The 18,481-nt window shown below is 43.6% G+C and overlaps 1 protein-coding gene across 7 annotated transcripts in view; it reads left to right on the top strand.

The window, feature by feature from the left end:
• Positions 1–18,481, top strand: part of myo1b (myosin IB) — a 138,892-nt gene that overhangs the window by 4,714 nt on the left and 115,697 nt on the right. For 4 of the 7 annotated variants that reach the window (XM_024407347.2, XM_042319668.1, XM_024407379.2 and 1 more), the window contains exon 2: positions 13,001–13,146. In XM_024407347.2, the coding sequence (XP_024263115.1) occupies positions 13,021–13,146 (126 nt within the window). In that variant the 5' untranslated portion in view covers positions 13,001–13,020. Of the gene's footprint in view, positions 1–9,479; positions 9,537–13,000; positions 13,147–18,481 lie in introns of those variants that run through there. The other 3 variants (XM_042319670.1, XM_042319669.1, XM_042319666.1) reach the window with 2 other exon arrangements.

Genomic DNA, 18,481 nt, shown 5'->3' with positions numbered 1-18,481 from the left:
TGCAGCAAAGCACCCTCACAACATGATGCTGCCACCCCCCTGCTTCACAGTTGGGATGGTGTTCTTCGGCTTGCAAGCCTCCCCCTTTTCCCTCCAAACGTAATGATGGTCATTATGGCCAAACAGTTCTATTTTTGTTTCATCAGATCAGAGGACATTTCTCCAAAAAGTACGATATTTTTCCCCATGTGCAGTTGCAAATCGTAGTCTGGCTTTTTTATGGTGGTTTTGGAGCAGTGGCTTCTTCCTTGCTGAGCGGCCTTTCAGGTTATGTTGATATAGGACTTGTTTTACTGTGGCTATAGATACTTTTGTACCTGTTTCCTCCATCTTCACAAGGTCCTTTTTCTGTTGTTCTGGGATTGATTTGCACTTTTCGCACCAAAGTACGTTCATCTCTGAGACAGAATACGTCTCCTGAGTGGTATGACGGCTGCGTGGTCCCATGGTGTTTATACTTGCATACTATTGTTTGTACAGATGAACGTGGTACCTTCAGGCATTTGGAAATTGCTCCCAATGATGAACCAGAGTTGTGGAGGTCTACAATTTTTTTTCTGAGGTCTTGGCTGATTTATTTAGATTTTCCCATGATGTCAAGCAAGGAGGCACTGAGTTTGAAAGTAGGCCTTGAGATACATCCACAGGTACACCTCCAATTGACTCAAATGATGTCAATTAGCCCATCTGAAGCTTCTAAAGCCATTACATAATTTTCTGTAATTTTCCAAGCTGTTTAAAGGCGCAGTGAACTTAGTGTTTGTAAACTTCTGACCCACTGGAATTGTGATACAGTGAAATGATCTGCCTGTAAACAATTGTTGGAACAATTATTTGTGACACGTACAAAGTATATGTCCTAACTGACTTGCCAAAACTATAGTTTGTTAACAAGAAATTTGTGGAGTGTTTGAACAACGAGTTTTAATGACTCCAACCTAAGTGTATGGACACTTCCCACTTCAACTGTAGTTATTGTATTAAGTTTAAATAAAAGGTTTCATTGTTCATTTAGTGTCGTAATTGTCATTTTTATAAATATATATAAAAATCGTCCAATTTAATCAGTATCGTCTTTTTTTGGTCCTCCAGTAATCGGTATCGGCTCTGTAATCGGTCGACCTCTAACATCTGCTGTCACTACAGCTCCTTAATTTTAGATTTATGATCACCTAACATTTTAGCAATTTACCCTGGACACCATTACATTATGTTAGTCTATATATGTGTGTGTGTGTGGTGGGGAATGGTCCCCTCAGCCCATAGGTACCATAAGTCCTACCTTCCACCCAGAAAGCAGTTCTCCTTTTCTGTATTACTGTGGGTTCTGTGGTTTCATCATGTATACCACAGCCTTCGTGAGCCAAGTCACCAGATCAACTTTATTAGTAGGACAGATCAAACAAACAGATGACATATGGGCAATTTCATGGTAAAAGTGATGCTGAGACTCAGAATCTTCACTTTAAAATGTATGTCAAACAAAAACCTTTTACAAGAATACATTTACTTGAACAGTTCAGATGCAGAGGTTTGGATGTCCATTTGTGCCATCTTTCTGTTACCAAACTTCTGCATCTGTACTGTTCAAGTAAATGTGTTTTTGTAAAATTGTCTGTTTTCTGTAGTTGTATCGTTTGCTTAACTTTGCAATCATTGTTTTTTGTTTGACATGCAAACAAAAACACTGTAACCTTGGAATTTCCCATATGCTTATAGTGGATGTTGTGGTCCTGCCTCGGCGATTGGGGAGTTTCTGTCTTAATAGCTATTAATTTACCCATTGGGATAAAAAAATGATTGATTTGGAAACACAGCTAGGTGAAATGATTTGATAAGGAAATTTGTATTTGTCTAGGTGTTTGCATAGTTTATCCTGTTGTGTTCAACCCTCATCTGTATCCAGAACAATGTGTTTGCCCTCTAGGCTAGTTGCCACGTTGTTTAGGAGCAAAGTCCCTCAGCCATGGTGATGAATGGTGTTTGCTCTGATCTGCCTGTGGTGAGTACTACTGAGGTGTGTGTACTGTGTATTAGCTCTGGCTCAAGACGGGTGGTTGTGAGGGTGATGGAGAGGTGCAGCACTACCGGCTCAGCTCTACTGTGAGTAGAGGGATGCAGTGCTTGCCATTTGAGTTCTAGCTCTGACAGCAGCCATGCAATCACTGACAGATCCATGTTGCGTCAAGTTCTATATGATTGTCGACTTCAACTGTGATTTATTAAAGGCCTTGTTCCCTGATCATTCCCTGTTCCATCATGGAACATTCATGTTCTATCTGGGAATGCTCATGTTCCATCTCTCCTGATGCCTGCTGTTCCTGGTTTGCATCTCCAGTGTGGAATTTTGGATAGACCACCAAGAAATATGCTTTTGAAGTATGAGACCAGCACAGGAGGCTAGGCTACAGATGTTGGGATATCCTCTCTACTCCTCTCATGGCACCGGAGAGAATGGCTGCCGTTTTATGGGCTCTTGAAACTAGGGGGCACAATTTTTTTGGGGGGGGGGAAAAATAACGTTCCCAAAGTAAACCACCTATTTCTCGGGAACAGATGCTAGATAATGCATATAATTGACAGCTTAGGATAGAAAACACCCTAAAGTTTCAAAAACTATAACAATATTGTCTGTGAGTATAACAGAACTGATATTGCAGGTGAAATCCTGAGAAAAATCCAATCAGGAAGTGACTCTTATTTTGAAACCCCTGTCTTTCTATGCATCCTATTGCCCATTTGATAGGGATATCAACCAGATTCCTTTTTCTGTGGCTTCCCTAAGGTGTCTAAGGTGGCCAGCTGAGGGCTCTCAGAGTGATTCTTGCGTAAATGACAGAGGTAGTCATTTTTGCTCTCGCTCCTACTGAAAAGCCAATTGGCTAGATGTACCAATCTTATAGAGACATTCCCCAAGAGACTTGCAGCTTTAATTTCTGCAGAAGGTGGCTTTACAAAGTATTGACTTTGGGGAACCTATTCCAGGTTGTAAGAGGACAAAATAGAAAAAAATGCCAAACGGGGTGAATACTTTTGCAAGACACTATGCTCCCTTCGAGGGAAGTAACAATGAAACATGCGTGAGTGCATCAGTTGTTCGGGATGACTGTGTGATCACACTCTCCGCATCCGATGTGAGTACGACCTTTAAACAGGTCAATATTGGGGTCATGGGGCCAGACGGATTACCAAGGCGTGCTCAGTCCTCTCCTGTACTCCCTGTTCACTCATGATTGCACGACTCCAACACATCAAGTTTGCTGATGACACAATAGCGGTAGGCCTGATGAACAACGAGACAGCCTGTAGGGTGGAGTTCAGAGACCTGGCCGTGTGGTGCAAGGACAACAACCTCTCCTTCAAAGTAACCAAGACAAATGAGATGATTGTGGACTACAGGAAAAGGAGGACTGAGCACACCCCCATTCTCATCAACGGGGCTGTAGTGGAGCAGGTTGAGAGCTTCAAGTTCCTTGGCCTCCACATCTCCAATAAAATAACATGATCCAAGCACACTAAGACAGTTGTGAAGAGGGCATGACAAAACCTAAAACCTGCCTCAAGTGACTGGAAAGATTTGGCACGGGTCTTCAGATTCTCAAAGTTCTACAGCTGCACCATCGAGAGCATCCTGACGGGTTGCATCACTGCCTGGTGTGGCAACTGCTCGGCCTCCGACTGCAAGGCACTACGGAGGTTTAGTGCGTACGGCCCAGTACATCACTGTGGCCAAGCTTCCTGCCATCCAAGACTTCTATACCAGGTGGTGTCAGAGGAAGGCCCTAAAAATGGTCAGACTCCAGCCACCCTAGTCATAGACTGTTCTCTCTGCTACCGCACAGCATGCGGTACCGGAGCGCCAAGCCTAGGTCCAAGAGACTTCTAAACAGCTGCTACACCCAAGCCGTAAGACTCCTGAACAGCTTGTTTACCAATCAGGACCTGAATATGACTGCACGTCACATAACATAATTTAACGCGTTCATACATTTCTTTCCGTATTTACACTAATTATACTATCACTCGTATTTAATATGTCACAACGATTCATTGATAGGTATGCTATCATGATGGTAAAGTTGTCTCGCGCACCTACAGCCTGGTCATTAAAAAAAAGCTAGCTTGCTCATGGATGCAAACAATGTTCTTTCCCAAAAACATAGCAAAACGACAATCTGTTTCAGTATCTATCGTTAGCTAGCTAACTACACTGCTCAAAAAAATTAAGGGAACTCTAAAATAATACATCCTAGATCTGAATGAATGAATTATTCTTATTAAATACTTTTTTCTTTACATAGTTGAATGTGCTGACAACGAAATCGCACAAATTATCAATGGAAATCAAATTTATCAACCCATGGCGGTCTGGATTTGGAGTCACACTCAAAATTAAAGTGGAAAACCACACTACAGGCTGATCCAACTTTGATGTAATGTCCTTAAAACTAGTCAAAATGAGGCTCAGTAGTGTGTGTGGCCTCCACGTGCCTGGATGACCTCCCTACAACGCCTGGGCATGCTCATGATGAGGTGGAGGATGGTCTCCTGAGGGATCTCCTCCCAGACCTGGACTAAAGCATCCGCCAACTCCTGGACAGTCTGTGGTGGATGGAGCGAGACATGATGTCCCAGATGTGCTCAATTGGATTCAGGTCTGGGGAACGGGCGGGCCAGTCCATAGCATCAATGCCTTCCTCTTGCAGGAACTGCTGACACACTCCAGCCACAAGAGGTCTAGCATTGGCTTGCATTAGGAGTAACTGGGGCCAACCGCACCAGCATATGGTCTCACAAGGGGTCTGAGGATCTCATCTCGGTACCTAATGGCACTCAGGCTACCTCTGGCGAGCACATGGAGGGCTGTGCGGCCCCCCAAAGAAATGCCACCCCACACCATGACTAACCCACCGCCAAACCGGTCATGCTGGAGGATGTTGCAGGCAGCAGAACGTTCTCCACAGCGTCTCCAGACTCTGTCACGTGTGCTCAGTGTGAACCTGCTTTCATCTGTGAAGAGCACAGGGCGCCAGTGGCGAATTTGCCAATCTTGGTGTTCTCTGGCAAATGCCAAACGTCCTGCACGGTGTTGGGCTGTAAGCACAACCCCCACCTGTGGACATCGGGCCCTCATACCACCGTCATGGAGTCTGTTTCTGACCGTTTGAGCAGACACATACACATTTGTGGCCTGCTGGAGGTCATTTTGCAGGGCTCTGTCAGTGCTCCTCCTGCTCCTCCTTGCACAAAGGCGGAGGTAGCGGTCCTGCTGCTGGGTTGTTGCCCTCCTACGGCCTCCTCCACGTCTCCTGATGTACTGGCCTGTCTCCTGGTATTGCCTCCATGCTCTGGACACTACGCTGACAGACATAGCAAACCTTCTTGCCACAGCTCGCATTGATGTGCTATCCTGGATGAGCTGCACTACCTGAGCCACTTGTGTGGGTTGTAGACTCCGTCTCATGGTACCACTAGCGTGAAAGCACCGCCAGCATTCAAAAGTGACCAAAACATCAGCCAGGAAGCATAGGAACTGAGAAGTGGTCTGGTCACCACCGGCAGAGCCACTCCTTTATTGGGGGTGTCTTGCTAATTGCCTATAATTTCCACCTGTTGTCTATTCCATTTGCACAACAGCAGGTGAAATGTATTGTCAATCAGTGTTGCTTCCTAAGTGGACAGTTTGATTTCACAGAAGTGTGATTGACTTGGAGTTACATTGTGTTGTTAAAGTGTTCCCTTTATTTTTTTGAGCAGTGTATATAGCTAGGTGTCATCTAAAATAACCCTAATTAATAAGACCGGTTCGTCCACCATTAATCAAATAAGAACTATCTATGTGAAGCTAGCCACAATAAGGATTAGCCACAATGGTGGACTTTGCGGTTAGCCTTCAAAATAAAGTATGTCATTGACAGTGATGTAAATGAATACAAATAGTAGAATTATGCCATAATTGAATAGATCATGCTAAATGAGGTTGGAATGTTATATAAAATCAACCTGTTAATGGTGGGTCGTGACGTGTCAGAGTAAATGTATACTTATTTAATTAATTGATTTGTCCAAGTGCAACTGCGGTCTCTGTTCAGTGCGCTCTCTGCTTAGCAGTGGTCTCTGCTCAGTTTGGCAGCTGCGCAAGTGGGAGTTCTCTTTTCTGGAGTTTTCTTGAAGATCACTCCGCGACACACGCTGCAGCACTGTCGTTCAACAGTTGATGATGCACTGTAAGCTACTGACTTGTCATTTCCACTCGCCAAATGGACTCATGCTCGCAACAAGTTCTGACTGAGCTCAATCGTCATGATTGAGCTCACCGATGAGTTTCTCGCTTTCATACAAACTTAGAGAATTAACGAGGAGCTCCCTCAATGTGCTTTGTGCGAGGAAGTGCTTAGTAATGAGTCAATCAAAATGAACAAATTCATATAACGACACGTCCTGACCAAACATCCCCAGCATGACAGTATACCCAGGGAATTCTTTCAGAACAGGGCAGAATCCTTCAGGAAACAGTGCTTCGACAGTGGAAAAGTAAGTCCGCTAGCAAGGCATTGTTGTCATTTTTACAAAAGGCGATGATAAGCAGAAATAAGGGAGTAGTATCTCAGTACTATATGTGAGTTTCTCTTTTGAACAATCCCCTTGCCTTGTATATAGCTAACGTTAGCCAAAGCAAGTTAGCTAGCTACTGATGCAACCCTAAGTAACAGTACAGATAAAGATGAAAAATTATCAGGCCTACTGTACATCTTTACTGTAGAAGTTCTTGTTGAAAACAAGTCTAGGTTAGAACCATTGCTGTTAAAATACAAGTCATTTCTATTCTGAACTGCAAATGCATATACACACACTCAACCCGGACAGGAAGATCACGTCAGTGACTCAACCCACTCAAGTGGCACACCCATACTAGGGACGGCATGGAAGAGAACCAGTAAGCCAGTGACTCAGACCCTGTAATGGGGTTTGAGGCAGAGAATCCCAGTGAAGAGAGGGGAACTGGCCAGGCAGAGAGGGCAAGGGCGGTTCGTTGCTCCAGTGCCATTCCGTTCACCTTCACACTCCTGGGCCAGACTACACTCAATCATAGGACCTACTGAAGAGATGAGTATTCAATAAATACTTAAAGGTCAAAACCGAGTTTGCGTCACTCACATGGATAGGCAGACGATTTCATAAAAACTGAGCTCTATAGGAGAAAGCCCTGCCTCCAACTGTTTGCTTAGAAATTCTAGGGACAGTAAGGAGGCCTGCGTCTTGTGACCGTAGCGTTCATGTAGGTATGTACGGCAGGACCAAGTTGGAAAGATATGTAGGAGCAAGCCCATGTAATGCTTTGTAGGTTAGCAGTAAAACCTTGAAATCAGCCCTTGCCTTAACAGGAAGTCCGTGTAGAGAGGCTAGCACTGGAGTAAAATTATATATATTTTTTGGGTTCTAGTCAAGATTCTAGCAGCTTTGAACTGGGGGAGGATCTTGGGGGTTGGTGTCCTGGCGGTTGGGAGCTTGGGCTGGTGGCCGATAGGTCACTGGTTCGGGTCCCTGTTTTTACTGTATTGTATGTTTTTAATATTAAATAAAATAGAAGTCGTCCTAATGTTCCTATTGCCCCAGGCAGTGCTCAGACAGGGAATGTAAAAGCTGTAGCTTATACAGTGCATTTGGAAAGTATTCACGTTAGCCTTATTGTAAAATGGATTTAAAAAATGATGACAAAGCAAATTTATTAAAAATAAAAACTATTACATTTACAGTATTCAGACCCTTTACTCAGTACTTTGTTGAAGCACATTGGCAGTGATAACAGCATCAAGTCTTCTTGGGTATGATGCTGGAAGCTTGGCACACCTGTATTTGGGAAGTTTCTCCCATTCTTCTCTGCAGATCCTCCCAAGCTCTGCCGGCTTGGATGTGCAGTATTGCTGCACAGCTAATTTCAGGTCTCTCCATAGATGTTTGATCGGGTTTAAGTCAGTGCTCTGGCTGTGCCACTCAAGGACATTAAGAGACTTGTACCCGAAGCAACTCCTGCATTGTCTTGGCTGTGTGCTTAGGGTCGTTGTCCTGTTGGGAGGTGAACCTTCACCCCCGTCTGAGGTCCTGATCGCTTTTCATCAAGGATCTCTCTGTACGCTGCTCCGTTCGTCTTTCCCTCGATCCTATCTCCCAGTCCCTGCTGCTGAAAGATGTCCCCACAGCATGATGCTGCTGCCACCACTGTGCTTCACTATAGGGATGGTGCCAGGTTTTGTGACGCTTGGCATTCAGGCCTAAGAGTTCAATCTTGGTTTCATCAGACCAGAGAATCTGGTTTCTCATGGTCTGAGTGTCTTTAGGTGCCTTTTGGCAAACTCCAAGCGGGCTGTCATGTGCCTTTTACTGAGGAGAGGCTTCCTTCTGGACAGTCTACCATAAAGGCTGGATTGGTGGAGTGCTACAGAGATGGTTGTCCTTCTGGAAGGTTCTCCCATCTCCACAGAACTCTGGAGCTCTGTCAAAGTGACCATTGGTTTCTTGGTCACCTCCCTGACCAAGGCTCTTCTCTGCTGATTGCTCAGTTTGGCCTGGCAGCCAGCTCTTGGAAGAGTCTTTGTGGTTCCAAACTTCTTCCATTTAAGTATGATGTAGTTGACTGTGTCCTTTGGGACTTTGAATGCTGCAGACATGCACGGTCAGCTGTGGGAACCTTTTTATCTAGACTTGCCTAGTTAAATAAAGGTTACATTTATTTTTTAAATAGACAGGTGTCTTTCCAAATCATATCCAATCATCTGAATTTACCACAGGTGGACTCAATCAAGTTGTAGAAATATCTCAAGGATGATAAATGGAAACAGGATGCACCTGAGCTCAATTGAGTCTCATTACGAAGGGTCTGAATACTTATTTAAATTTTTATTTTTTATAAATGTGCAAACATTTCTAAACCTGTTCACTTTGTCATTATGTGGTATTGTATGTAGATTGATGAGGAATTCTCTCTATTTAATCAATTTTAGATTAGGGCTGTAACTAACAAAATGTGGAAAAAGTAAATGGGTCTGAATACTTTCCGAATGCACTGTATGTCATTGGTCATGAATTTGTCAGAAGAGAATTGTGTTCAGCTAATTTCTTTCAGCTGTCTGTCCATAACTCTTTCCTCCAAGTAGGTCCTAATCCTTATTCCTCCTCACTCGGCAGAATTGAGCACTTTCTACTCATTATTCAACTTATTATCTATGAGTTGTCTTTTAACCCGGACCTGTTGGCTGACCTTTACATTTGATAAGAATTCTAAGAACCTCTGCTCTACTGTAGCTTATATCAGAGGATATCTGTCTAATTTGCCCATAAGGATTTAAATGAATTGAAATGAATAAATACATTTTTAAATTATATAATTGAGCTGGTGCTTAAAATGTTTATTTTATTTAACCAGGTAGGCCAGTTGAGAACAAGTTCTCATTTACAACTATGACCTGGCCAAGATAAAGCAAAGCAATGCGACAAAGACAACAACAGAGTTACACATGGGATAAACAAACGTACAGGTAAGGAAATGGGCCAATAGCGGCAAAGTAATAACAATTTAGCAATTTACACTGGAGTGATATATGTGCAGATGAGGACGTGCAAGTAGATATACTGGTTTGCAGAAAAACAAATATGGGGATGAGGTATGTAGTTGGTTGGATGGGCTATTTACAGATGGGCTGTGTACAGCTGCAGTGATTGGTAAGCTCTCTGACAGCTGGCGCTTAAAGTTAGTGAGGGAGATAAATCTCCAACTTCAGTGATTTTTGTAATTCGTTCCAGTCATTGGAAGCAGAGAACTGGAAGGGAAGGCGGCCAAAGCAGGTGTTCACTTTGGGGATGACCAGTGAAATATACCTGCTGGAGTGCATGCTACGGGTGGGAGAGTTTACAGTCTAGCCAGACACCTAGGTATTTATGGTTGTCCACATATTCTAGGTCAGAAGGGTCCAGAGTAGTGATGCTAGTCGGGCGTGCAGGTGCGGGCAGCGATCGGTTGAAGAGCATACGTTAGCTAGCTTGCTGGCCAGTTAGCCCTATTGATTTACTGTGGACTTACCCATCCACTGAACCTTCTTCCAGCCAGCACCATGGCAATAGAGATGGGAAAAAATGAACACAAAGCAAATGTTTTACTTCCTAACTCAGGTAGCTAGCTTTATGTGAATCATAATAATGTAGCTAACCAGATAGTTTAACAGGCAAAAATCCTAATGCTATGGAAGGTAGGTGGCTGTCTGGCTAGCTCTCTCTCTGCCTCTCTCTTGTTCTCCCTCTCTCTATCCTTTCTTTCTCTATGCCCCTCTCTCGTTCTCCCTCTCTCTATCCTTTCTTTCTCTATGCCCCTCTCTCGTTCTCCCTCTCTCTATCCTTTCTTTCTCTATGCCCCTCTCTCGTTCTCCCTCTCTATCCTTTCTTTCTCTATGCCCCTCTCTCGTTCTCCCTCTCTCTATCCTTTCTTTCTCTATGCCCCTCTCTCATTCTTCCTCTCTATCCTTTCTTTCTCTATACCCCTCTCTATATCCTTTCTTTCACTATGCCTCTCGTTCTCCCTCTGTCCTTTCTTTCTCTATGCCCCTCTCTCGTTCTCCCTTTCTCTGTCCTCTTTCTCTATGTCTCTGTCTTCTTTCTCCCATTGTCTCTCAATAGGATTCGATATGGAGGGAGGGCTGCTCAGTGTTGCGTTACTGGCCGCTAATGGTGCTGCCTGGCAGGGATGTCTGAACCTGGGGTACTAGGCTACCAGGCTGGCAGGGCAGTAGCTCATCCAGATTTGTCTCTTCTGCCAAGCACCCGATCCTTGTTGGTGTCCTTGCATTACATGCACCTGGAGAAGTATACTATACATACAATGCTCACTTATATAGTTCTGGGCCGTTTTGCCTTTTTAAGTGAATTAGACGGTGGGGTGCTGATCCTAAATCAAATAAACTGCTGTCTGTGGAACCAGAAGTCCATTAAGCCCTATAGCCTGAGGTCTTCAGAGGAGCTCTTGATCAGCCGATAACAAACAGTTCTAAACATAGCCATCTCAAATTCTGTGGGATGTGTGTGTTCAGCGACTGTTTGGTTTGAGGCCGTTTGATTGGCTGCTTGCGAGATGCCTGTTCAAACCTCACAACTCTGCACACAGTGGACTTGAGAGATTCCTCAGGGAATTATGTAATGGAAGAACGGACCTCACACTTGACCTCCCGGTGGTCCATGAATGTTCGCATGGCTTGAGGCAGAGTTGGGGTTGGGTTTGCTCCTCAGAGAGGCTATGTCCCAAATGGTACCCTATTCTCTATCGCAGTGTTTCATTCTCTACTGGTTTTGCCCCAGGACCCAAATTCAACCATGTTGTCTCAGTTGCTACTCAATATTCGCATTGCAAAAAATAATCAAAATGCTATCTGGATAACGGTTTATATTGCTATATTGATAGGAAATGTAGCAATTGTATGACAAGGTAACAACATGCCCACTTCTTTCATTGTCAATCACGTTTTACCCATATTCTTAATGAAACCTTTTTATGAACTCTGAAACCACAAAATCAACCAAAATATTGCTGCTATTAGCTCTATATTGAAAATGATGTGATTGAAAACTTGTTCAGAGGTTAAATGTATAAACATTTTCATTTCTACACACTTTACACCTGGTTTAACTCATCAAAGTTCAGAATTGAGTATTTTGTCATAAATAAAAATACCCACCCAAAAAGTAATTTTCTTTTTTTTACTCAGACACCCACGACCATTCAAAACTTTTGAGTCGTGAACCACCAGTTGAGAATCACTGCTCTATAATAGTGCACTAGTTTTGACCAGAGGGCTCTGTCAAAAGTAGTGCACTATAGGGAATATGGTGCCATTTTGGGGGGTGCACTGGGCCCAGAGACACGAAACCTGGGGAGTGATCTGCAACCAGTACCTTTCTGTCCCAGCTGCTTAACAGCGAACCGGGGGTAATATTTGGAAAGAAGGGGAGAGATCCGAACCAGAGAACTGGAGACAAAGACACTGCTGGGGGTTGCAGTTTTTCGCCCATTTTTTTCCCATCTCCTGTGGACACTAATCCTAGTGCTATAGGGATGGAGATAAAGAGTGGCCTAGGGACATTCAAGGCCTTGATACAGGGCTTTGCTCTACCCCGAACACTGTGCGTTGTTGTAACAGATGGGCTGGGGTGAAGCAATGTGCTCATCGTCTATTGTTCAGTTCCCCCCTTCTAACCCAGCTCTTTAGATCAGCAGAAACGAGCACTATGCACAAACATGGGCTTCTGGGTTAGTTTGGGTTATTTTCTTCAAAGGTGTCTTGTAATATTGGCATAGTGTGATAACACACTGAAACATGCTGTGACTGTGTCCGCATTTTTGGGAAAGTTTTGTTTTTACCTGCATCATACTGTACAGCACAGAGTTGGTGCCATCAAGCTGGGGAAATAGTCTAGTAGTCTGTGGGCATTAATTTCAGTATGTAGTGCAATGTAAGACAGACATTTGTATAAGTCAAATACCATGATGGACCTGGATGAGGCAAGTTAATGTGAGGGGATTACAGCGATTGGATCAGCAGGGAGCATGCTATCTGGTCTGGACAGGGATATATGGATGGGGGGGTTGGCTCGGCTGGGGGTTGGGGGAGTGGCACTGACTGTCTTTGACACAAACTCTCCAGACAGACCACAGCTGGATTACAATTGGACTATGGACTACTATAAAATGGTGGACTGCCAATCAAGCCCTCATATGCATCACTATTCCAGATTAGATTATCACTGCACAAGCATGAGTGCCTGATCTTCATAGGAGTTCACCAAAACCGTTCATGACTGAAGTTCTGGAGTTGATGCATTGACTAACAGACCGTAGATAATGTAATCTATAGCAACAACTTACTTTTGCCAGCAATATCCATGTTCATCCCCTGTTCTCTTGCTTTAAAATCACGGCCTGTGTCTAATGTATTCCATTTGTTATTCTTCTTTACAGGGGGGACTGCTGATTCCAAGATGGAGGTGAAGACGTCACTTCTGGACAACATGATAGGGGTGGGGGACATGGTCCTGCTAGAACCCCTCAACGAAGACTCCTTCATCATGAACCTGAGGAACCGCTTTGACCACAATGAGATCTATGTAAGTTCTCCCTCAGCAAGTGTTAAACTGGGTTTAGCCATAGCTGAGTTATATAATTTAATATATTCTCAATGTATTTGAAACTCACATTATGCTTGAATGTATGCTAACATTCAGATGCGTTTGACTGTGTAACTGGATTTTGCCCCAGCTGCCTCAGTCTCAATGTCGTGGTTCAGCCGTGTTATTGTTCCCTCAGCTTCACTCTCCCTAAAAGTGCATGTTTACACTTAGCTTAGACAAACACAAAGTGTGCACTTAAGCAATCTGCAGATACATCATTCATTGTTTCTAAACTCACTGCTGGAGCCTGTGCTTAGCCTATTCATTTTAGCTCTTGCCTCCAAAAACAGCAGCACAGATACAGCAACCTCACCACAAAGCCCTGAGTTGACCAATCAATAAGTCACATCACTGAAGAATGTAGATGTCTCAAATGAGGCAGAACATTCAGAGCTCCAGGGAGGAGATTCAACTGGCTGCTGCTGTTTCCCTTGGGGGGGTGAATGGAGCAGACCTGTGTTCCAATACTATTTGAAATATTTCAAATACTTTGAGCGATTGCGCATGCCTGCCTGGAGTGCCAGATTGTCAGGGTGTGCAGTTTTGGCACTACTCTATTGGTCCATTAAGACAGGCAAGCTCAAGAAAGCATATATAACATATTTGAAATTATTCCGAATAATATTTGAACCCAGGTCTGGAATATAGAGGCTGGATGAGGACTCTGTCTCAGTGCTCTGCTCCCTGGCTTCTCCCAGGAACCCCTGCCTATCTGTGAGCTGGCGTCTCCAGACATCAGCCTCTATGATTATGGCCCTGGTTCTCTCCTCACTGCTGACTAGGACAGAGCCAAGTCAGAGCCCAGAGATTGATGTCACCACGCTCAACTATGATTGCCTGGCTACCTCAGCTTCGTGATATTTTAGTTAAGTTCATATCGCTTCCTGTGTTTATGAGTTGTTTATGACATCTAAGATGTCCCCAAATTTCTCTGTTGAACGGTGAACTAAAGCATATGGTTGGTCTAAGTCAGTCTGTAATGTTGGAGCAAAATGGTTTTGTTTAAGTCTAGTGCTGTATAAATGCTTGAGTTGAATCATACTATTCAACTGGTAATTTTCCACTCTGTCCAGTAACCTCTTTACATACCGCACAGAGGAGTGATTTGTTACTGGCTCATTAATTTTAGGTCACTAAAAGCCAGGCAGAAATCTAGTTTCCTCTGTTTATTCTTTAAAGATCTTATCTCTCCCCTATCTTAGACACATGGGCTGTGAGAATTGGTCAGAACCTGTTCTTGTTTGTACAATTCTGTTAATGAAGTAAAGCCAATTACCACATCTCTTTTGTCAGCTTACCTTCCCCTTTGAGGGCTAAACAGCTCTTTGTGTAGATTAAGTATTTAAAGACTGTGCTACTTGTAAATACGTTACTCTGGCTTTATCCTGAGTGGGAACTTCCTAGCAATATCTTGTATAAAACTGGAAAATTAGTTTTTCCTCAACAGATATTTTTATATATATATGTATGTATGTATGTGTGTGTGTGTGTGTGTGTGTGTGTGTGGATTTGGCTATTTCAGCCACACCAATTGCTGACATGTGTATAAAATTTAGCACACATCCATGCAATCTCCATAGACAAACATTGGCAGTGAATTGCCTTACTGAAGAGCTCAGTGACTTTCAACGTGGCACTGTCATAGGCCACCTTTCCAACAAGGCAGTTTGTCAAATTTCTGCCCTGCTAGAGCTACCCCGGTCAACTAAGTGTTCTTATTGTGAAGTGGAAACATCTAGGAGCGACAACAGCTCAGCTGCGAAGTGGTAGGCCACAGGAGCTCACAGAACGGGACCGGCGAGTACTGAAGCGTGTAGCTCGTAAAAATCGTCTCCTCGGTTGCAACAGGCACTACGCAGTTCCGAACTTCCTCTGGAAACATCAGCACAAGAATTGTTCGTCGGGACCTTCATGAAATGGGTTTCCATGGCTGAGTAGCCACACACAATCAATCAAATGTATTTATATAGCCCTTCATACATCAGCTGATGTCACAAAGTGCTGTACAGAAACCCAGCCTAAAACCCCAAACGGCAAGCAATGCCAGTGTAGAAGCACGGTGGCTAGGAAGAACTCCATAGAAAGGCCGGAACCTAGGAAGAAATCTAGCTGAACCAGGTTATGAGGGGTGGCAAGTCCTCTTCTGCCTATGCCGGGTGGAGATTATAATATAACATGGCCAAGATGTTCATAGATGACCAGAAGGGTCAATTAATAATAATCACAGTGGCTGTAGAGGGTGCAACAGGTCAGCACCTCAGGAGTAAAGGTCAATTGGCTTTTCATAGCTGATCATTCAGAGTATCTCTACCGCTCATGCTGTCTCTAGAGAGTTGAAAACAGCAGGTCTGGGACAAGTTAGCACATCCGGTGAACAGGTCAGGGTTCCATAGCCGCAGGCAGAACAGTTGAAACTGGAGCAGCACCACGGCCAGGTGGACTGGGGACAGCAAGGAGTCATCAGGTAGTCCTGAGGCATGGTCCAAGGAGAGGGAGTGAATTCACACAGGACAAGACAGGAGAAATACTCCAGATATAACAGACTGACCCTAGCCCCCAAACACAAACTTTGCAGCATAAATACTGGAGGCTGAGACAGGAGGGGTCGGGAGACACTGTAACCCTGTCCGACAAGCCTAAGATCACCATGCGCAATGCCAAGCGTCGGCTGGACTAGTGTAAGCTCAACGCTATTCACATACAAATAATATACTAGGCTATGCTTTTTGATTTACATATGTTCCTATAATGTCCCCGAGACCATTGTCATAGTCCTGAAGGGCTGACGCTGCTTGTTCCATAGTCAATAAATCCATGAATTTCCTTAACCAAATGTCCATGCTGGAGCACTGTGGTTTACTCTCTTTCCAATTCCTAAGTATTGTTCGTTTGACTGGCAGGAAGGCCAATGAAATGATGCGTTGCGTCGTTCTAGGGTGGATATTGTCCACCATACACCTAACAGGCACACAGGACAATGTGGGATACATGCATTCAAAATTCCAGACAACATATCTACCTCGGTCCAAAATGTTTTAGCAGCTGGACATTTCCATAACAGATGCATTAGTGTACCAACCCCACCGCAGCCATAACAACCCACATCTGAAAGGCTTTGATTCATTTTTTCCAACCTGTTAGGTGTAATATGCAAAACCTTAATTTGATTCATTTGATACCTTACACATTCGGGATATAGATGTTGTGTTTTTCCATATTGCATCCCACTGTACTGCGGTCAGAGATGCACACAAGTCCTGTTCCCAATGTAACGGAGTAAGGATGTTGTTTGGGGAGGAGAGGCCAACAAGCTTGTATAAGGCAGAAACGGTTCCCTTCCCATTAGCAGCCCGGCCCCTCTGTTTGTTGTCCATCACGCTTTTAGATCCCACATCAATACCCTTTGAGAAATAAATTGTAGTATTGATTTTGATCTGTAAATAGGGCAGAAATTGAATATAATTCAGGCCAAACGTTGCCATCAACTCTTTAATTGGTTTGACATCACCATCCCTTACTACCTGCCCCACCTGACTGATGTTTTGGCGTTGGCAGGTAATATTAACCTATGTCTTTTTCTCTGCAGTAAACAATGGGTTGTTCCATATTGGACACGGCGGGAGAGATGCTCCATTGATAACCTTTTATGACGAATCTTTGCCACTTCACATAACTCAAGTAGTGGATTATCTATTTTCCAATGGAACTTGAGCTAATACCATAATGATTATTTTGAGATCAAATTGCTATGTTCTGTTCGAATGTTTTCCTCTAGCCACTCCCAGTGGCCTACTATTTACTATAAACCTCCATGTTTATAACCCCATGACAATTGGTATCTTGCATTATAAGACAAGTAATACAAATACTCAGGAACACCTAATCCACCCTTGCTTCTTGACATGCACAGTTTATGGTTCATGCTTGGTTTCTTATCTTTCCACAACAATCAAGAAAATAAACTACGGCTCTCTTTAAACCAGTACTGAGGAAACTGAAGTGGTATAGCTGACATAAGGAACGATGGTCTAGGGAGGATGTTTAAGCAATAAGGCACGAGGGGGTGTGGAATATGGCCAATATACCACGGCTAAGGGCTGTTCCTATGCACGACGCAACACGGAGTGCTTGGATACAGCCCGTAGCCGTGGTATACTGGCCATATGCCACAAACCCCTGAGGTGCCTTATTGCTACTATAAAGTGGTTACCAAAGTAATTAGAGCTGTAAAAATAACTTTTGTCATACCCGTGGTATGCTGTCAGCCAATCATGGTTTTAACCAACCAGTTTATAATAGTCTTTATCACCTCTGCTCTACCCCATAGTGATACAAGTAGTACAGTAATAATAACATTTGGGTGGGGTCTTCCACTGACCAGGAGTGGTTTTAAAAGCTGACTGGCTGGCTGCAGCCAACATTTAGCTACTAATCGCTACAGGCCCGTTAGGTGAGTGTCCCTAGTACTTGTTATGGTGTCAGTTGTTTTCGTTCCTGAGGTGACTCTTTTCGTTCCTTACCGGTTGTACATGACACCCTGCCCACAACGTCAATCTCAATGGTTTTATTTTTCTGAGATTTAGAAGAAAATATTTGACTCCTGCGAGAAATATCTGATTTCTATGAGTGCCAACCCTTTTTTTGATCCTACGACCGCTCCCCTTCTGATGTCATCCATTTATTTTGACGAGCCAAACCAAACACGCATTTAAATGTCAGTTCAGGCATGACATCTCATCTGTGTTGACTATACATATTCCCTTGAACAGGTCTTGCTGTTTTAGCTTCGATCTAATGGGAATGTTGTTAGACTGTGATGTCTGGATTATAATGCTTAGCTTGGAATGAGGAAGCAAAGTATTTTCTTTTAGTGTTTGGAACTTGTAATTACAAAGTCCTGCAAGGAGACATTTCCCCTTTCTCTGTAATTTACTCAGCACTGCCTAACTTTCATCCTTGAAAGAACTCGTTTTTGAAATTGCCCCTTTTTTATATGGGAGATCACGACAACACACTTATATAATGGGACTGACAGTGATCTGGTTACTATTATTATTGAGTGTGGTGTTCAGTTAGGGTCAATGGTCCCTGTGGTTGGAAAGCCCCTGTTTTCTTTGCCGTAAAACATTAAAGCATAATGTGAGTGTCAAATATATTGAGAATATATTAAATTATATAACTCCGTTAATGCTAAACCCAGTTTAACACTTGCTGAGGGAGAACATCAGTTTTTACACAAAGCATTCCCTTCTCTTAAGTCCTGATAATGTTC

The sequence above is a fragment of the Oncorhynchus tshawytscha genome, linkage group LG03, assembly GCF_018296145.1.
Source record: "Oncorhynchus tshawytscha isolate Ot180627B linkage group LG03, Otsh_v2.0, whole genome shotgun sequence".
NCBI classification, from domain to species: Eukaryota; Metazoa; Chordata; class Actinopteri; order Salmoniformes; family Salmonidae; genus Oncorhynchus; species Oncorhynchus tshawytscha.
Note: the sequence above shows the minus strand (reverse complement) of the source record. Positions and strands in the feature narration are given on the sequence as shown.